The sequence below is a fragment of the Myotis nattereri genome, assembly GCF_964212035.1.
Source record: "Myotis nattereri genome assembly, chromosome: 3".
Lineage (NCBI taxonomy): Eukaryota > Metazoa > Chordata > Mammalia > Chiroptera > Vespertilionidae > Myotis > Myotis nattereri.
Window position 1 is genome coordinate 66,145,915 of NC_138077.1, and position 21,475 is coordinate 66,167,389.

At 44.3% G+C, this 21,475-nt stretch overlaps 1 protein-coding gene across 1 annotated transcript in view; it reads right to left on the reverse strand.

The window, feature by feature from the left end:
- SIDT1 (SID1 transmembrane family member 1) overlaps window positions 1-21,475 on the reverse strand; it is a gene marked incomplete at its 5' end in the record, with an annotated part of 93,661 nt that overhangs the window by 10,106 nt on the left and 62,080 nt on the right. Inside the window, 9 exons of the mRNA XM_081088469.1 lie at window positions 3,945-4,053; window positions 4,705-4,841; window positions 7,400-7,517; window positions 7,711-7,834; window positions 9,504-9,577; window positions 10,997-11,063; window positions 12,233-12,306; window positions 13,034-13,179; window positions 14,463-14,534. Of these exons, the coding sequence (XP_080944595.1) occupies window positions 3,945-4,053; window positions 4,705-4,841; window positions 7,400-7,517; window positions 7,711-7,834; window positions 9,504-9,577; window positions 10,997-11,063; window positions 12,233-12,306; window positions 13,034-13,179; window positions 14,463-14,534 (921 nt within the window). The remainder of the gene's footprint in view (window positions 1-3,944; window positions 4,054-4,704; window positions 4,842-7,399; window positions 7,518-7,710; window positions 7,835-9,503; window positions 9,578-10,996; window positions 11,064-12,232; window positions 12,307-13,033; window positions 13,180-14,462; window positions 14,535-21,475) is intronic.

Here is a 21,475-nt window from a genome sequence, read left to right on the forward strand (position 1 = left end):
TCTGTCTCCTTTTGTGTCCCGCTTCCAGTTTATAACCCACCCTGATCATGAGCACTCCCTGGGGCCCTTTTCTGGGGTCCTGGCAGCACGGTAGCGACCTGGGCAAGCAGTTGTGTGGTTCTCTGTCCCACGTATGCAATGCTCTGCCTCACTCCTGTTGTCTTTCCTGTGTCCATGTTTATTTTCACGTGTGGCCCCCAGGGCCACAGAGAAAGGAGCTTGTGACTTGAGAAAGCAAAGGTAGCTTATGAAATGGGCAGAGAGGTGCCTCTGTCCACTAACTCAACTTCCTGCCTTTGGACTAAATCTAGAAGCCGTCGTCGTCACAATGAAATAGAGAGTTTTCCTTTTGACTCTGGTAAGTCTATCACCACTTGGGGGAAGACTCTGGGTGAGGAAATTGCAGATATTCCATTAAGCTGCACACTGGCTCTCTCTGTCTGCCCTTTCAGACCTGCTTTCCACGCCCGGCCCTGCCCTGCGCCGCCTGGAGGCTGACTGGACATCGGTGGGTTTCCTGGCCTGCGTGGATTTGGACAATGGGAGACCCCGGCAGGAGAAGGGAGGAGCAGAGGAAGGAGAGCGACCTCAGGGTGTTTACCTTCCTGGTGCCCTCCCTGTGTCTGTCAACCTAAGGTCACTGGTCTTTTCAGAGTGGCTGCCTCCCCACCATGCTCCCTTTGCACATCTCGGTAACCGTGTCCTGCCTGTCTGTTGGGGCTCATGGAGAGGCAAAGCTTCTCAGCTGCCAGCCCAGGGTGCCCTGCTACCCCTCCCATTCTTCTCTACCCGCCCTTGTCCTTTGCATAGTCCCTCTGTGAGCAAATCCTCCTCAATCTGTGTGTGACAGCTTTTTTCTGTGGAGACCCTGGCAGGTATATGTTACCTGGCCATATGCATTAACTTTCTTCTTTTTATAAAGATAACTAATTCAGCATTGCAAAACTTATGGCGTATAAGTGGTATAAATATATTCAAAACTCCTCTATGTGTTAATGGTCATCATTACACATGAGTAGGTCCCGCTTATTCGTGGCTTTGCTTTCCGCAGTTTCAGGTACCTGCAGTCAACCGGGCTCTGAAAATAATATTTTTTAAAATTTGTATTTTTTTTTAAAGAGAGAGAGAGAGAGAGAGAGAGAGAGAGAGAGAGAGAGAGAAAGAGAGAGAGAGATCAGTTTGTGTTCCACTTATTCATGTATCCAGTGGCTGCTTTTTTACGTGCCCTGCCTGGGGATCGAACCTGAAAGCTTGGCGTATCAGGATGATGCTCTAACCAACAAAGCTACCTGGCTGGGCCGGGATCTGAAAATATTAAATTGAAAATTCCAGAAGCAAACAGTCCATAAGTTTTAAATTGCACACTGTTCCGAACAGCGTGGCGAAGTCTGTGAGTCCCAGGAATTTGCTTGGATGTGACTCCACGTCTGCACGCTGTACACCCACCGCCTGCCAGTCACTCAGTGGCGTCTTGGTCATCGGATGGGCTGTCCGGGTGTTTCGGTGCTTGTGTTCAAGTCGCCCTTATTTTACTTCATAATGGCCCCAAAGCGCAAAATATTGACGCTGCAATTAGGACATGCCAAAGAGAAGCCGCAAAACGCTTTCTTGACGTGGAAAGGTGAGCACAATAAGATACTTTGAGAGAGACCACATTCACATAACCTTTGTTACAGCAATTGTTATAAGTGTTCTATTTTCTTATTAGTCATTATTGTTGATTTCTTATCATGCCTAACTTAGGCATTAAACTTTATCATAGTTACGCATGCATAGGGAAAAAACATAGTATTTATAGGGTTTGGTATTATCCACAGTTTCAAGCATCCACTGGGGGACTTGGAACATATTCCCCGTGAATGAGGGGCGCGGGGGACTACTGTATCTGCACTACCTTTATTTTTCCAATTCTGAGAGAACCCAGAAGCTTCAGCTTATTTTCCGTTTGCAAGTTGACTTTGTATGACTTAACTCACCTTTGAGTCTGGGGGATGGGAAGTGACCAGTGCACCAAACCAAATCCTCTACACAACCAGCTAAAGATGCTTCCCTGGGGAGCTGGAGGCATGGGCATGTCAGTGCCAAGGGAAAACCTACCGGCCATGCCAAAAGGGAAGCCTAAACTGCCAAAATAAGACAATGCTTTATTAGGTCTACTCCTCATAAACTAGCCACTTGCTTATGTAGAATCACTCGGACCTGGGCAAGAGGGGTCTTGTATTTCGGAGGCCCTCATGCCTCACTGAGTGAGGAGTCTGCAGGGCAAGGGGACTACTCCTTCCCCTCCAAGGCCACAGTCTGAATTCCTGGACCCTAGGATTCCCTGCCCAGAAGGCTTTGACCCTGATCTCAGAGTCTGCATAGCCCCATTCCCGGGTCTATCTTCTGGGGGGTGGGGCAGATGGCACCATTGGAGCATGCACTTCCAGGGGCAAGGAGTGGCCATTGGGATGTAGAACAAGGGTGTCCACATGCATACCTGTGAGACCCCTTAGGATGTAGGACAGAGACAGAGGTGGGAAGAAAAGAGGGAGGGGCTGGGGACCAGCTCTACAGGAGAGCTATGTTCTGAGGAACCGTGAATTCTAAATTAGAACCTGGACCATCTAGGTCAGGGGTCCTCAAACTACGGCCTGCAGGCCACATGCAAATACAAATATTGTATTTGTTCCCGTTTTGTTTTTTTACTTCAAAATAAGATATGTGCAGTGTGCATAGGAATTTGTTCATAGTTTTTTTTTTTTTAATTATAGTCTGGACCTCCAACGGTCTGAGGGACAGTGAACTGGCCCCCTGTTTAAAAAGTTTGAGGACCCCTGATCTAGGTTATAATGAAGGCATATTCTATTTATCAGTTTGTTGGCATTTTCTTGTCTTCCTTTTCTTCCATGAATTTAATATTTTTTTTTTAGTCTGCTTTATACCTTTAAAATTTATATATATGGCATATGAGCTTTTATTTGCAATCTTTCCTTGGGCTCTGCAAATATGAGGAGTGGGCCTATGTTTCTATATATATAATTTTTTCTTGACATAGACCAGGGGTCCTCAAACTACGGCCCGCGGACCACATGCAAATACAAATATTGTATTTGGTCCCGTTTTGTTTTTTTACTTCAAAATAAGATATGTGCAGTGTGCATAGGAATTTGTTCATAGTTTTTTTTTTTTTTTTAACTATAGTCCGGCCCTCCAACGGTCTGAGGGACAGTGAACTGGTCCCCTGTTTAAAAAGTTTGAGGACCCCTGACATAGACCAAAGAATATTTGTCTGACTTCATGGACCTCAAAATGGCAGGTGAAATTTAAATGCTCCATGTTGACTTGAACCTGCTCCCACGTGTGATGACTGACCAACAGCAGGCCAGAGCTGATATCTGTGGGTAACACTTGTCCATGCATGTTTAGAAAGTGGTTTTTAATCTCTGAAGTCAGTCTTCTCAGGGGTAGTTTTACAGGTGCCAATGTTCAATGTTCACATGGTCAAAGGGAGTCCAGGAGGTATCCTGCAGCTAACATTGGCAAGTTGGTCTCAAATTTCCAGTCCCAGAACTTGAAAAGAATATATAATTCATTCTTGATAACCATTTATCATGGTTAAAGAAATGGCCCTTTTAAATGCCACAAAACAAACAAACAAAAAAACACCCCCCAGGTAGAATCAGTGGTATGGCAATCATGCTGTTCTGCAAATGCACTTCCAAAGTTCGGTGGATTGCAAAGCTTTTAGGGATGCCTCAGCTCTCAGGTGTGGTGAGCGTAGTTTCTCAGGTGACTAGTCTTAGTGATAGTAGTTTACTGCAACCCAGTGAAGGAGAGGAGGTTTTGGAGAGAATGTATGCTATGAAACACAATACAGAATTCAGAGCATGTATTCACGATGGCTGGATCAGTGAGAACAGTGTTTTCTCAGTGTGCTTAGTATTACGTAAAAGGCGACTCACCTATCTTGAAACGACCCATGTAGTAGATCTGGGTGCTGAGAGCCAGAGAGGCCAGTATATGGATAGCAGAGAAGATGACCCAGAACCAGACGTCATTTTTTCCAAACACCTAGAAGAAAAGATGGAAGTTGCCTTCACCTGCGATTTTCCCCAGAGAACTTCTAAGATCAGCTCCCTCTCAAATTGGCATAAGGAGTCAAAAACCAAGCTGTGCGTGACTTTGTCCCCCTTGCCTCCCCCTCACACTCCACCTCATCCCCTTCACTGACTTCACAGGGGTCTTACTACACACAGGGCAGGAAACAGAATGGCTACCTGGCCAAATAAAAATGGAAAAGGGAGAGGCAGCCGAACAGCAGTGGCGAAGGGGTGAGAGGTTTAAAGTTGAGGACTACTGCTCTTCAAATAGCTGCAGACAGGTAACACTTGTCCATGCATGTTTAGAAAGTGGTTTCTAACCTCTGAAGTCAGTCTCTCCAGTCTTGTACATCCCTACTTCAGTCTCACGTGAGTGAAGTCCCAGCTTTAGCTTAAAACTCTTCAGGGGTAGTTTTACAGGTGCCAATCACATTATAAAAAATAACTAGCCGAATAAGTAAATAAAATGCCACGAATGGATCAACGATGAGAGTGTCATGAACCAAGGATTATGATTAATTCAATTCCGTTCACCTGAGCTCCCCAAAACAAACAAACAACAAAAAACCTCCCAAGAGGGTTCGTTCTGAAAGGGAGGCTGAAGTCATGGGGAGGGACGCACCACTCCAAGCACCGTGAGTGTGATGACCAAGGCGAAGGAGGCGTAGGCAGCGTAGGCGCTGGCGTTGATGTCTGGGTGGCGGGTCTGGTAGAGCTTCAACATGCAGAGGCCAGCGATCATGTACATGAAGGAGGTGTCTGCAGGTGCAGAGGAGGAGCCGAGACCATCAGGATCCAGTAGGCAACAGACAGATTTCTCTTCAGCCTCGGAAAAACCCCCTCCCTTCAGGCCTTGGGGTATCCACTGCCCTTAGACTGTGTGGAGACCTCCAATATGCCTGCCTTGCAGGCATGTTCTCTAGGCAACTCCTACATACTCCACTTCTGAATCCCTCCAAAGAAAGCTGTTCCTAGTTCACAGAAGAAACTTACCTGATATGACAAATAATTGACTATTCCCACTCGCAGGGGTGTTTGTGTTTAAACGCTGGTGTTCGACAACAATAACAGAAAAAGCCCTCGTGGTGACAATTAAGGCAGTGTGACAAGAAAATGAATCTTAGGTGAGCGTAGGAGGCCCTTCTCAGCATCCTGAAACGTAACCACACTGATGGCTGCTCCTGCATAGCTTTATAGGCTAGGGATTTCCCATCAGCTATAAATTAAATGTGGCTTAGCTGCATGAGAGTTATGGAAATGCAAGTGAAAACAACAATGCAATATTCCATGTAACTAAACAATCTAATAAGAATTTAAATACCTGACAATAACACACGCCAGTGATGATGTGGGAAATGGGAACTCTCCCACAGCTAGCAGGAGTGGGAATTAACGCTCTGGAGAGAAACCTGTCAGCTTTTGGTAAAATAGAAGATGCCCATCTTCCATTGCAGGTGACCCCTAAATTCTACTTTTACGTACCCCGGAGAACTTCTTTCACATATACACAGAGCTGAACATAAGGATGTTCATTGCAGCACTATCTGTAACAGCAAAATGTTGGTAACATCTGAAGGTTGTTCAATAGAGGAATTGATAAATGTGGTATATTTTTAGTACAGAATATGACAATCCTTAAAAAAAAAAAGAATGAATGAGCTGTCCTTGATTCAATATTGATAAATCTTGAAAACATATTATTGGATGAAAAAAGGTTACAGAACAGAGTGTAGTAAATTAATATCAATTTACTATAAATGTAGTAAGACTATAAAAACAAACTGGAAGAATAAATACCAAATTAATCATGGTTGTTGCCTCTAGGGAAGGAAAGAGGGGAATAAATTTGGAAAGTAGTTCAAGAAGTTTACACAATATTTTATTTCTTAAAAAGTAGATTTAAGTCAAATGTTTTTAAATATTGGCATTTGTTTATTCTGAGGGGTGAATGATATTGTTCTCTATAGTTTTCCCTCTTAAAAATGTTTTCTAATTTTAAAAAATTAAAATGTGACGTGTCCTGGCCAGTTGCTCAGTGGTTAGAGCTTTGGACCTTGGACTGAAGGATCTGGGTTGGATTCCTGGTCAAGGGCATGTACCTGTGTTGCAGGCCCGATCCTGGCCCGAGTTGGGGGCATGTGCAAGAGGCAACCAATTAATGTGTCTCTCTCACATCAATGTTTCTCTTCCTTTCTCTCTCCCCCTTCCCTTCCACTACCTCTAAAAATCATTGGAAACGATATCCTTGGGTGAGGATTAAGCAAAAATAAATAAATAAAATAAAATAAGACAGAGAATTTCTGTGGTGTTCTAAGTTAATAGCCAGAGGCTAGAGCACAAACATAAAAATGACTGTTTAAAAACCTTTCTTCTTGAGTACAGAGGACATTGTTAATTGCCTACCACCAGTATCAGCTCTTCCCTCCTGCTCCCTGACAGCAGCTCAGACTTCTTAGCCCTGCTTTCAATTCAGAAATGCATACCTGTCAAGCCAATTTGCTTTAAGAAGGCTAACCTCACCCCTGGTTCCAGGGATAGGTCCCATTGATCTAAAGGTAATCTCACCTTCTTTGCCACTGTGATTAGTGTAGCAACCCAAGTCTGAGCTAACTAGCACATAGGGAATGAGTCTGGAATGGGCTCATGACTATGATTCTGGAATAGGCTCAATGAACTATTGAGCTGTGGGGAAATGTTATCTGGGGGACTTTTAGAAAAGAAGTTTCCATGCTCTTAAACGAAGGCTCTTGAAGCTGTGTCCTCCAAACATCGTGGGGTGGAGACAGGAAGCCAGAATCAGCTATAACTATATTTGCCATCCTAAGTTCCCTGACAGCCTGAGAATGAAAGCAACAGGTGAGAAGTGGAACCAGAGCTACTAACCCTTTCCGCCTCTGGAGTTTCAGGTGGTGAGCTGAGCTGATAAATGTCCTTATTATTTCATTCAATTTTAATTGGTTTTTCTATTACATCCATCCCAAAGCAATCTAACTGCTAAATTAGGCCAAGTTATACTGAGGACCTTTCTAGACACTAGTTGGTGAGTTCTACCTGCTGACTTGCTGCCTAAGATTAGCCCACGGCTCACCTGCAGATATGGCCATGAGATCAACATTCAGTCTTAGGAGTTGTCTAGTCTAAAATGTGATCAGAGAGAAAATGTGTGGAAACCATGCCCCGTAGTGAGGTGCCCTTGGGCTTTAGGTCATGTAAAATGGTGTTTAATTCTTGCAGGTATGACCTTGGCATTTTTGGGAGGGTCCCAGGATAAGGATCCTATAACTCAAATCCGTGTAGTTGATGTAAATTCTAATTACCAAATTGGAAGTTGGAGTAATTAGGGCAGATGTGGTAACAGGCACTGAGCACTCCTTCCATCATCAATGCGATGCCCATAGCATAGAAGAGACCGAAGTGTTTGGGAATCCCATACTCCTGGAAAAGGAGAAAGCGTGGTCAACAGAAAGATACCAGTGAGTGACAGAGCCACAGAATCTGGAGCCCAAGCCTGGCCAGAAGCATCGCAAACCATCATCACCACCCATAAGATGTTCTTCCCCTTTGTAGATCTGGTTTGGAATCATAGCCCTTGTAGCTCCCACTTGTGATTCACCCGCCCTCTGCTCACCTTGGCAAAGATGTCCTTGGCATCCAGGGCTCTTCGGTGGAGAATGTCCCGGCGCAAGACTATCAGCAGGAAGAGGAAGCCCAGGAGCACGTGCCCCACGTTACTGAGAATGTTATTGAAGGCACTGAAGGGTGAGAGAAACCATGGGGGAGTCAGGCAGTCAGAGAGATTTAGAGAATGAATGCATGAATTAGCGAGGGAACTCAGCATTCGTGTTTTCCACCACTAACCTTTTCATAAGGTTCCAGGACTGAAAAAAAAAAAAAAGATTCCAGGACTGGAAAATCATCAGAGATCATCTTTAACCTTTCATTTTAGGATGCCAGGCCTGTAAAATGTGGCTGCTTCCTCTCAGGGGTGCCCACTATGCTTCCCTATTTTTTTAAATATATTTTTATTGATTTCAGAAAGGGAGAGGGGAAGAGACAGAAACATCATCGATGAGAGAGAATCATGAATTGGCTGCTTCCTGCACGCTCCCCTGGTGGGGATCGGGCCTGCGACCCAGGCATGTACCCTTGACCGGAATCGAACCTGGGACCCTTTGGTCTTCAAGCCAATGCTCTATCCACTGAGCCAAACCCGGCCAGGACTATCCTTCCCTATTATGCTCCCAATCCTCTCTGGTCCCATGGGCACTGGCATGGAATGAATCCTGGGAAAGAGAGATGCTCCAAAGATGGGCAGTTTGGGCAAGTGTTTCAGCTACAGTGTGAGAGGGAATTCTCATAGATGGATCTGTGTTGTGTCAACACTTAGCTCTGAAGGTATGAATATCAGGATTAAGCTGGTCACAACCAGTGGCTTTAATTCAGAAAACTTGTTCTAGAACAAGAAGCCAGGCTCCCAACTCCCAGGCTAATGCTCTTTCCACTTCTGGAGGTTGCAGCATGGTCTTGGGGCAGCCGTGGGCAAACTACGGCCCGCGGGCCGGATCCGGCCTGTTTGAAATGAATAAAACTAAAAAAACATTATGTAATGATGTTTACTTTGAATTTATATTAGTTCACACAAACACTCCATCCATGCTTTTGTTCCGGCCCTCCGGTCCAGTTTAAGAACCCATTGTGGCCCTCGAGTCAAAAAGTTTGCCCACCCCTGTCTTAGGGGCAGCAAGTGTGGTTCAAGTTCCTACATTACTGACAGCTGAGGAACCTTCAGCAAGTCCTTACCTTTCTAAGCCCTAGCACAGGGATGGCGAACCTTTTGAGCTCGGCGTGTCAGCATTTTGAAAAACCCTAACTTAACTCTGGTGCCGTTAACATATAGAAATTTTTTGATATTTGCAACCATAGTAAAACAAAGACATATTTTTGATATTTATTTTATATATTTAAATGCCATTTAACAAAGAAAAATCAACCAAAAAAATAAGTTCTCATGTCACCTCTGACACACGTGTCATAGGTTCGCCATCACTGCCCTAGCATCTTCATCTAAAAAGGAGGATGGCGACAGTAACACTGTCTTCCTCATGAGGTTGTTTAATGGATTGAATGTACTTGCAGCTCATGCCCATGGAAAAGTGTCATCACAACTAGGGACCTGATGTTTTCAAAAACATCCCTGCCCTCACCTCAGCAGATTATTTTTAGGAACATTTCCTGACGCCTCATACAGGAAGGTGAGAAGCATGTCTGGTCTCAACTTCTTGATTTAAATGCCTCTTTATCCATGACTGGGGTAGTTTTCCACAGGTGTTTTTAGTATTTTTTAAAAACTGAAATCACAACATTACGTAGAAAGGCATTTCTAAAAGCCTTTAGAAATGGCAACCGGTGGAGTGGGCTTACCTCAGGACACCCAAAGGGTGAGCACAGAGGAAGTTGTAGTAACAGATGTCCTGGTTTCCAGTGACATTTACCACCTGCAAAATCAAGAGCGAGAAGCAGAGATGCAGTTTTTCTCAGTCCCCTGAGCCAAGTCTGAAATCACAAAGAGCAGCACTGCTCACAGTGATAGACTGTCTGTGACTCAGTGCAACCAGCACTCCTTCTCATCAGGCTGGGTCATTATCTGCCACCTCCCCTCAGCACAGGCACATTTCCTTTAGATGCTACCATCTTGCTTTGAATTGAAATATTCTATTTTCCTCATTACACGGCCTCAAGGTGGAATTCAACTGAGTTTGTTCCCTTTGTTCTCATGATAAAAGGAGTATCAAAGGATGCTAACATTGGGACATGCCTATTAGGACTGCCATGATATGTCCTATTTTCTAGATGAATGCTGGGAGGACATGAAGCTGTCCCATCCTCTGTGAAAATAACCACTGTGCAGGTAGACACGAGGATGTGGTGTTCAGTTTTCCATATTTACCACCGTCTCTATCATCAAGAATGTCCCCAGACCACAGTATAGATATGTCTTCTGACAGGGCCCCAAAGTATTCAGAGAATATTTAGATTATAAATTGTGGTATTCAGACCTCATAAAGTACTTGTTCTCATAATGCAGTACATGCAGTAAATATGAAATTGGCTGAATGTTATTAGAACTTTGGTTCTCAAAGTTGGCTGTACACTGGAATCACCGGGCATTTAATAAGTACTGATGGCTAGTTCCACTCTAAGAGACTCTGATCTAATTGCTATGGGGTACAGCTTGGACACAGGGATTTTTAAAAGTTCCCCAGAAGATTTTAATGCACAACAAAGTTTGAGAACCACTTCACTGGAGACACCTTCAGCTTCGTGCTAATCAAAATGGACTTTCTCACAGAGAATAAATCCTAGGAAGGTCACTCAAGTGACCTGGACCCTTGGATTCTATGAAGGAGTATTAGGGATTCTTAAACTATTTTAATTATTATTTATGTTTATTTGTTTTTTTATTTTGTTTTCTTTTTATTTTAATATTTTTTAGTTTTATGAAGCTAGTTTTACTTTTACCAAAAAAAATTTCCTCTTAGTGAACGGGCACAGTCTAGATGAGACATCAGGCATCTTTGTTTTGATCTGGAAACTTATTTACTCATTATCCCATGATGGTCAAGAGTTCAAACTGGTAAATCATAGGCACAATTGATAGATACTATGACTGAATGAGTGCAAGGTAATAATTTTGAATTGGTAGACAAAACAATACAAGTGGTCCCAAGCCTCTCTCTGATAAAATAATTGGGAATTAAAAATCAAAGATGAAGCATTGGAGAAGTCCAATTAGAACCCAAATGGGAAATTAATTTTTGGACCAATCCCAAGTTATACCTTTCTCTGTACATCACAGCAAAGCTCTCTCCCTGCAGTATGAGAGCGTGGGTTCTGGGGTTCAGGGCAGCACTTACTGTCTGGTAGGTGATGACCAGCTGGATCACAGGTAGTGCATAGAACACAGCGATAGTGATGATATTCCTATGCAGGCAGAAAGAACCAGAAATAGCTATTTCCAAATTAACAATGAAATCTTCATTCAAGTTTTTAAAAAAAGAATGTTTTCACCCCATAACTCCTTAGTCAACTCACAAAAGCAATTAGAAACTGATAATGTGGTTCTTGTTTCTCCAGTCATTTGTAAAGCAATGTAAATAATACTTGCTTCTGTTTTAACTAAATTACTAATGAGAATCTATCGCTTAAGGATGTTATTAGAGGAAACGTGGTCAGAATGCAGGTCATGGGAGATGGATCACACAAAGGAATGTGGCTCTCTTAGATTCCTCTTAGTTCCAAAATGCAGGTTCCACTATGAAATTCCATGTCGCCCCCACTGTCCCTTGTTTTCCTCTAATATCTGAATCCAATTAAAGGGGAAAATAATTGGGAAGAGAAAGGAATCAGAAGATCCGTCAGTGTCAGCCTGGGGTTTTGAGGGGAGGGAGGGGCCCTTGACAGGCAGCTCAGACTCTCAGCTCGAAGGGAGGTGGCATCAGTGTGTTTGATTATCCTGGGGTAGTTTCTAGCTACCCTGAGATGCTCTAGGCATCTAGTCCCTGAAATTCCTGGTTCGTCCAAGAGCAAGGCCTGGTGAGGAGAAGAGGAGATGGCTGCAGATTAGCATGTCTCATGCAAGGTAGTGACATTAATGTTATTGTTGCATTAGCCTTCTGGAAGAGAATTTGGTGTGCTCCCTGCACATATGGGAGTCTACTACTATTCTTATTTTTTCCTTTGTATTTATTTAATTTAGGGCCGGTTGCCTCTTATTATTTATTTTTCCTATGGAATGTGGCATGGATTCTTTTTTAAAAAAAATATATTTTATTGAATTTTTTACAGAGAGGAAGGGAGAGGAATAGAGAGTTAGAAACATCGATCAGCTGCCTCCTGCACACCCCCTATTGGGGTTGTGCCCGCAACCAAGGTACATGCCCCTGATTGGAACTGAACCAGGGACCCTTCAGTCCATAGGCCGACGCTCTGTCCACTGAGCCAAACCAGTTAGGGCATGGCATGGATTCTTGAGACACTTATATCTATGCCTCATTAAACATTAAAACCTGTAATATAAGTGGCGGTACCATATACAAAAACACTTTAAATTTTGATAAAGATAACTATGGCCCTCTTGGTCATCTACTCACCAAAAATAAATCTTATATTTTTTGCTGATGATTCTCCGGTCCTTCCTGGACAGATCTGACAGGTAAAGAAACATCTGGAAGCCAAATAAAAAGAGAATGCAAAACTGTACTTGCTTTTTCCCTCCCATAAGATACAAAGGAGAGCTTTACAAATTTCAGTTCAATTCCTTACTAGGTAATTAAATTTATTTAACAAGATTTTTCTTTTAATCTTGCTTATCCCAGAATATCATAATAAAAATCTTAGTATTTCTTCTTGGACTATTAAGGATTGGCTGATGTGGAAAAACTAGTGGGAATCGAATGCTTCTTATATCTTAAAAATTGATTTCCCGGTTTTCAAAGAGGTTCCACAGTGTGGTTCTTGAATTGCAGGACCGAAACTGTGCAATTCATCTTCATACACCTTCCCGGATAAACACAATATAATAAGTATACACCAGAAATAAGCACACTTTACTCCTAAAGGATGATATGCACAGAACCAGAAAGTCTTTCCCAGCTACACCCTTCAGTGAATTTGTTCTTCCATCTGGTTGGATCCCTCTCTCCTTTATTATCCACAAGCTGTCACTTCAGACCCTGAGGGTGTTCTGATGCTCAATTCTCTTTAATGTTCTCATTTTCTTCCTCCAGACAGAAGTGCTAATTAGAGGATTGCTTCTAGTCTATAGTTATAGTTTACTTAAAAAGCCCTTTGGGAAATATGACTTTCGCCTGAAGGAAAACCAAAAGGGACACAAAGGCATTGCTGAAGTTGTAACCAACTGCCCTTCAGAGAGGACAGCCAGGCAGAGGTACCTTGGTCCGGATGACGTTCTTATCACTCTCAATGTCTGGCATGGTGTCAAAGTCACTCTCCTCCACAGAGCTGTCCGAGTCTGACTGGTATGGCTGCCCCCCATCAGAGGAGGACATCTGCCTGCCGGGACTGGAGCTTGACTCATCTGAAACAGAGAACACTCATCTGCCTTCCAAAGTCCAGAAGAACCCAGGTTGCCCATTCTTCTCTGCGAAAAGCACAGTGCTGACTCAAACTAGTAAAAACTAACACCTTACCCACAACACATGGCCCTTCTCTCAATTCCTCCTCAACGAACTTTTAATGTTCCTCTTCTATTTTTAAGAATATAAAGACATCTGCTCTGTTAACGATTGGACACAAAGATAATATGCTATATTTCCTGTTTCATATATAAAATATGAACATAAATATATAAATATATGCATGAACATAGTTATGTATAGCATCTACCACATATACTTGTCAGCACACCCATATCCAGCAGCTCTACATGGCTTGTGGATCAAGTATTTGTACACGGAAATCCCCCACATGCCACATCTAGGATTACATAATGTAAACAACATTCTCAGGAAGAGGAATCCTTGTGTCCCCATGAATACTTCCCAGAGCAGATGGGAATCTGTGCAGCTTGATGAACACATGTGCCAAGCCCACTTCCGCTTTATTTGTTCTGTTCAGATGGCTAAATAAAAAAAGCTCCTGTTCTGGCAGAGCCAGAAATAAGTCACCTGCACTGACTATGCTTCTCATAGTTACAGAACAATAGGGCAGGGATACAGGATCCCAGTCTCTCTACACTGACATTTGAGGTGCAGCATTCATAGGCCAATCAGCGTCATGGAAGTGCATGAAAGCATCAAAGCACTCCTACTCCAAAAGACAGGGCTGGGAATTCTGTTTCCTTCAGGCCACTTAATGAACTCTGGGGGTTGCCAGGTGCATGACTGGGTGTCAGTGAGCAGGTTCATAACTTCATAATTTCGATTATGAAGTAAGCCCAAAGGAAAGACTGGGGGGCTTCAGCCATGGTCACCTGCAGCTCAGCCTTCTGACCACCCTTACTCCCCTGAAACCTGAGAATGAAACAGCTGGTCAGGTGAGGTCAGGCTCCCTAACATCAGACTCTGACATATCTTTCAAGTCCTCGACAGGCCGGGTATGAAAAAACCTCCATGGGGGCCTTGGGATGTTGATGGCAAACCATGATAGGGAATTCTGTTCAAGTGTTGCTAGCAGATCCAAGAAACAATAATAGAACCGGAGAAAGTTAGAACTGGAAGGAATCTTCCAGATCATCCAACCAATTCATCTTACAAAGACCATACAGTCTTACTAGTATGTGATGACTGCCTTGCCCGCTCTCACAGTCATTAGTGGCTGGAGAATTAGGAAGCACTTCCATGATAGACTCGTAGAAAATACCTATTGCCCCATAGCTGCTCCCTTCGGGGGTGCTGGCAGCAATGGGATGTGACACAGCCAGAGTTCCAGAGCCTGTTAAAAAGCAAAGCGAAGAGGGACACACTTTATGTCCAGTTGCTAAAACAAAGGAACACAACACAATTCTAAGTAGTTTGAATGATCAGCACACAATATTTTAAATTTGATATTATTTTCACTCTACTACAGGAGTCACCAAACTGTGGCCTACAGGCCAAATCTAGCCTGCCACTTGTTTTTCTATGGCCCTTGAACTAAGAATAACTTTTAAATGTTTAAATGATTGGAGGGAAAAATCAAAAGGAAAGTAATATGTCATGACAGGTAAAAATTCTAGGAAATTGAAATTCAGTATCCTATCTAATAATAGACAAACATGGTAATTAACTGCACCTCCACTACGCTTCCCATTGGCTAATCAGGTTGATATGCAAATTAAATGCCAACCAACATGGCGGCCGGCAGCCATGCAGCTGAAGTGAATATGAGGCTTGGTTGCCCCGGCGATGGAGGAAGCTAAGATTCACCGCCTGCCGCAGCCGGGCTCTGAGCTGCACTCTAAGCAACTATGTTGCAATTATAGAAGCTAAACAAACCCCAGGTACCTGCTTTCAGCCAGCTGGCCTCAGAGCTGGACCCACAACAAAGTTTCAATTACAGAAGGTAAATAAATCCCAGAATAAAAAAAGAAAAAAGAAAAAAATGAGAGACTGGGAGCTTCAGTTGCAGGCTTGGCCCGCCTGAAAACAGCCGTCAGCCCGTCATCCAGGCTGGCCAGGCACCCCAGTGGGGACGCAAACCCTAAAGGGGGTGTGGCAAGCCTGAAAACAGCCCTCAGCCTGTCATCCAGGCTGGCCAGGCACCCCAGTGGGGACCCCCAACTTGAAGGGGGTGCGGGCAGCCTGAAAACAGCCCTCAGCCCCTCATCCAGGCTGGCCAGGCACCCCAGTGGGAACACCCACCCTGAAGGGGGTGCAGGCAGCCTGAAAACAGCCCTCAGCCCCTCATCCAGGCTGGCCAGGCACCCCAGTGGGGACCCCCAACTTGAAGGGGGTGCGGGCAGCCTGAAAACAGCCCTCAGCCCCTCATCCAGGCTGGCCAGGCACCCCAGTGGGAACACCCACCCTGAAGGGGGTGCAGGCAGCCTGAAAACAGCCCTCAGCCCCTCATCCAGGCTGGCCAGGCACCTCAGTGGGGACCCCCACCCTGAAGGGGGTGCAGGCAGCCTGAAAACAGCCATCAGCCCCTCAACCAGGCTGGCCAGGCACCCAAGCTGGACCCCCACCCTGATCCAGGATACCATTCAGGGCAAACCAGCTGGCCCCTACTCGTGCAGCAGGCCTCTGTCCTATATAGTAAAAGGCTAATATACAAACTGACCCTAACAGCAGAAAGGCTGGGAATGACTGGTCACTAAGACACACACTGACCACCAGGGTCAGACGCTCAATGCAGGAGCTGCCCTCTGGTGGTCAGTGAGCTCCCACATGGAGGAGCTCTGCTCAGCCACAAGCCAGGCTGATGGCTGCCAGTACAGCGGTGGTGGTGGGAGCCTCTCCTGCCTCCTCAGCAGGCTAAGGTTGTCTGACTGCAGCTAGGTCTGCTCCCCACTGGCAAGTGGACATCCCCTGAGGGCTGTTAGGCTGCCAGAGGGATGTCTGATTGCCATCTTAGGCCAAATCCCCCGAGAAGCAGGCCTCAGCCAGCAGATGGTCATCCCCCGAGGAGTCCCAGACTGTGAGAGGGCACAGGCCAGGCTGAGGGACCTCCCCCCACCCCGAGTGCACAAATTTTTGTGCACCGGGCCTCTAGTTCATATATAAAGTTGAGTTGAGAGATAGTCACACTCATTTGAGTATGTCTATGGCTGGTTTTAGCTACAATGAGCAGGTTTGACAGAGACTATATGACTGGCAAATCTTAACATATTTACTGGTAGGTACTTTAGAGAAAAGCTGCTGATTCTCGCTTGACAGTATTGCAGAATCATAAGAACAAAGGAGCATAGGTGCTGAATCCCTGTGAGGAAGGCCACCACTGAACAAAAACATCAGAAATAAACGCCTGTGATTAAGACACTGTAATTTGGAGGTTTACTTGTTACAGCAGTTAGCAGAACCCTCACAATAGGCTGAAAAAGCCCAGATGGGAAATGAAATTTCTGCACTCCTTGGAGCAATAAATAATAGCAACATGAGCTAAAGATGTGAATGAACATTGGTTATTTTGAGGGATATTGAGGAGGTAGAATAGGAGTATCTATTGCCAAGTGGTTGTTGTCAGTGAGAGAAAAAGACTCTAAAAAGTACATCTGCGCAGGTATCTAGGCAGTTTCTGACTCTGACTTAATGCCGCCATGTTTCCGGGCGCCACACTCATTTGTGGAGACCCACGGGATTCTTCACCGTCTCCTGAGCTTTGCCAAGGATCTGGGATATTGTCGGGCTGGTGGGGATTCCTTACTGAAACCTGCTTTCTGAGAGATGCGATTGCTTCTGTCGCAATACAGACAAAAAAAATCTGTAACTTGCCAGTCTCTTGTACTGTTGCAGGGAAATATCTTTTCAGTGAAGCCATAACTGAGAATATTCTTTCATATCCTCACTGCAAATATATTTCTATTTCTTCATTGAAAACATGGGTCTTTATGGTTTACATTAATGCTGGAGTGTAACACATGTAAAAGGACCCAAAGCCTCAAACAATTCATCGTTTGTCACAGTTGGCTCTCTTCATTCAGCTCTCAAACTACACTCCCACTAGTGGCAGTAAAATCATCCAGTTGTGCAAGCCAACTTTATAGTCTTTCCACTTTTTTTTTTTTTTTTTACTCTTTGTGTGTCCATTCATTTCCTCCATGAAAAAAAAAAATTAAACCTCAAGTCCAAAATATTTAGCCAGACGATGAGAGACATCTGATGGCCTTGGAGACTCAATTGCCTGCCTCACTTTGATGGCTCAGCAGCTGGATAGCAACACCATGGAGCTAATGGCAGCATTCCTGGCTGTTCCCAGGGCCTTCAGAATGCAAACTGCCTGGCACTGTTCCTAGGCTTGCAGATCCCTTCATATATTTCTTATTATTTAAAGAAAGATGTTCCCTGGCCTTTCTTGGACTTACCCATAATTGCATGGTATCAACACCATCTCTACTTTCCAGCCAATTTCCAGGCATAGAAACAGGTTACTTTCAGACTCTTAATGAGAGATTAAACCTTTTGAGCACACAACAGTGTTATGGGAAGATGGTGACTGCAAATTGACTTTTTTTTTTTTTAACCTAGGACAGATTTGGCCATAGTTACAGCACAGAGCTCTGCTGCTGCTACTATTGACTATGATTAGTACTATAACAAGTAATAACACTGTTACCACCACCACTTCTACTATTACTAATGCTTCTGTTACTGCTGCTGTGGCTGCTCCTGCTATGATCACTACTACTGGTCAATGGTTATTGAAAGCTTACTGTGCGTCAGACACTCTTTTGAGCTCTTTACAAGAATTTTAATTTTTCAACAACCCTATGAAGTGGGTGCTATTGTTATCACCACTTTAAAGACAACAGCCAAAACCGGTTTGGCTCAGTGGATAGAGCGTCGGCCTGCGGACTGAAAGGTCCCAGGTTCGATTCCGGTCAAGGGCATGTACCTGGGTTGCGGGCACATCCCCGGTGGGAGATGTGCAGGAGGCAGCTGATCGATGTTTCTCTCTCATCGATGTTTCTCACTCTCTATCTCTCTCCCTTCCTCTCTGTGAAAAATCAATAAAATATATTTTAAAAAAAATAAAGACAACAAAAGGGGAGTTGCTGAGAGATCAAGTAATTTGCCCAGAGTCACTCTGATATTGGGTGGATATTGGTTTATTATATTGGTCTCAGCTAAAATTTTTCTTAATTGAAAGAAACACAAGGGTTTTCCTTCAAAATATGAATAACTGTCAGTAAGCAAGTTGCTTTGGTGGAGTGCTCCAGAATATCTTTCAAAAGAGACAAGCAGGTTGAGGCTCATGCGCATCTCCACGACCATAAGCACAACCTTTGCTCTTTACACTGGCTGCTGTGCTGGCCAATGATTCCTCACTGGGCCATGCTCCTGCCTTCTTCCTGTCTAGTTCATTGTGGGAAGTCTCACAAAAATCACTGCATTGATCGTATCCCTCAGTGCTATATTCAGTCTTCTCCATTTACATTTCCCTCAGTCCCTTTCACATCTTTTTCTTTTCAAGTGCAAGCCCCCTATTTTTAACCAATAACCTCTGTTCCTTATTTAAGATTTAATTAAAAAAATAAATGTGCAAATAGTAAGTGAAGAATGACACTAAAATAATAAAACCCAGAATTTTTGGCATTTTGGTGTTACTGAGAAGCCCTCTGAGGAGGTAAGAAGTGCACATAGGAAAATGATGAGGTCAGTTTTGGCAGGAGGTTGTAATGGTTTGTGGGAGCCAATGGTTTCTGTGTGTGTGTGATCAAAAGAGAGAGAGAAAAAAAAAACGCAAACAAAAACTAAAATCAAAGCAAGCGAGAAAGCAAAAACAACCACTGTTTTGTCAGGTGACAACTCCATGAAAAAAGAAAAAGCCAGCTGTGTAGGTCTGTTCAGACTTGGACGTGTCACTGATTTCTGCACTCTGCTCTGCCTCATTCTGAGCCAACAGCAGGGGTTCTGTGACGATTTAGAACGTCAAGATTTTCATGTGGAATATAATTGCCAGCACGTAAAAAGTTTGAACTCTGTGGACTTTTATAGGTATAATTTAAACATACGATTGGTCAACATCGGATAATTTTTCTTATGTCTAAAACATGGGTTTCAGACATGAAATCCAAAGCATTTTCTCCCAAGCTTCAAGTATGATCAATGGTCCTAGAAGGCAAGCCATTTTTACACTTCTCTGTATGGTACTGAGAAAGAAGAATTAAATACAAAAATATTAGCTCATAGGACAGACCAAGATGTTCTAGCTGGAAGTAAGCAAACTTATAAGGTTGTGAATGAGCTAATCTAATTGAGGAAACTTGTTCTGTTGTGTTTTTCTCTGAGCACAACCCCCTTGCCATCTGTCTACTTTACTAACATAGAAAAATATATGCTTTCATGCTTGCTCTTTATGTTAAATGCTCTGTGTGAAGGGGGAAAATGTCATTTCATTCTGAGCATATTTGGAACTTTCAGGGACTTCATATTTATAACTGTCCTGCCTCTTTCCATTTCTGAATGCAGGAGGTGGGAAGCTGAAGAGGGAGTCAGAAATGATGTGAACTAGCTGCCATGAAATTCCATTTTTGTGTCAATTGGCTACCTACCCCAACTAATTTCATGTTTTGTTTCAAAAGCTGAGGAGAAAGTGAAGGAAAGCATGAATCTTTGTAGAGGGATATAAAATTCCTCTCAAAGGAAAAACTGAGCAAGAAAAGTCAAGGAAATTTGGAAAAAGAAGAGTAGAGGGTCAGGACTAGCATTAGAGACCCATCGCCCCAGAGCCTGGTGATGGCCTGTGCTCCTTGGTGTCTCCAGACTCAATACACTGCTTGTCTTACTCCCTCTGAACCCTACTCTTTGCTGAGAGGCTGACTCAGTAACGGCTCTACCCAGGGAAGGGTTCATTGGATTGGCCATATGGTTCTTAAATATACAAACCTGACAGGTTTGTCAAGCTCCCTCACTTGAAAAAGTGACCTTGCCTTATGCTACACCCAGGTTCGTGGTGACAGCTCAGGTGCCACACAGGCCTGGGAGGTATGCTTCATTCATCTCTCTTCCCACTTGGTGTCTGAATTTCTGTACAGACTCTTTAACAATGATGAGAAATATGGGTTTCTCTGCTGAGAGAGCCAGTGGAAGAAAGGTTTTTAGAGCACAGAGCTTTTTCTAGTACTCCTCAGATGACCCCCGAGAACCTTGCTTTAAGTCCTAAGTGATGAATGGAGAATACATTGTCCCTCCAAGGACGGAAGAAGCTCTTTACCAGCACTATTTCCACTTCATCTGGCTCTAGGGTCTCATCTCCTCTTTCATCCAATCCTATCTAATAAAGAGGGACTATGCCAATTGACCATCACGCCATCGCAAAGATGGTGGTGCCCACAGCCAATATGCCCTCAAAGATGGCGGTGCCCACAGCCACAAGATGGTGGCGCCTGGTCCCCTCAGCCCCGCTGGGGTGGCAGGTGTGGCAAGGCCAGACCCACCCCCAGGCAGGCCCGGCCTTGCAGTGCACCTGCCTCCGGAGTCCCCCAGTCACCTCAGCACCTCAGCCGTCCAGGGCCGGCCCGAGGTGCAGGCAAGCCTCGGATGGCAGCTGCCCAGCCACCCAGGGTCTCCCAAGGCTCAGGTAACCAGGGCCAGCCAAGGCTTGTGCTGCCGGCAGTGGCAGCAACAGAGGTGTGATGGGGGCATCGCCATCCCCTAATCACTGGGTCGCCTCCCATCCCTGAGGGCTCCCGGACTGTGAGAGGGGGCAGGCTGGGCTGAGGGACACCCCCTCCAGTGCATGAATTTCCATGCCCTGGGCCTCTAGTGAAGTATAAAATAAGTTCTTTCTCTTTTTAGGATAGTTGGAGCCAATGTTGACATATTTCATATAAAACTTAAAGAACTGCAGACAAGTCAAAGAATAACAAATGCAGAGGAGTCGGCAGGTTCTCTAGCTGCAGCCTTCCTGTGGTTACCTAACTAAAATAGTGCTGCCACCAAGCCCCCAAGGCATTTCCTGGAGCTCTGAGCTCCACTGAACTTCCTGGAGCTCCACAGTCACACTAATCTTGGCCCTGGGGAGAAACAGACATTTCTGAATCCTGGTCCTCTCCAAAGCTTCCTCCCTGATTGTCTCACTTTAGCTTCCAGATAAGTTCCCTTTCTGAGGCTGGCTTATCAATGCTCTATTTGATATGTTTAAAAAAGTCACTAACTGGTTTTTCTCCAAGGTAGTAGATCTTGTGTTTTTTTTTAAAATATATTTTATTGATTTTTTACAGAGAGGAAGGGAGA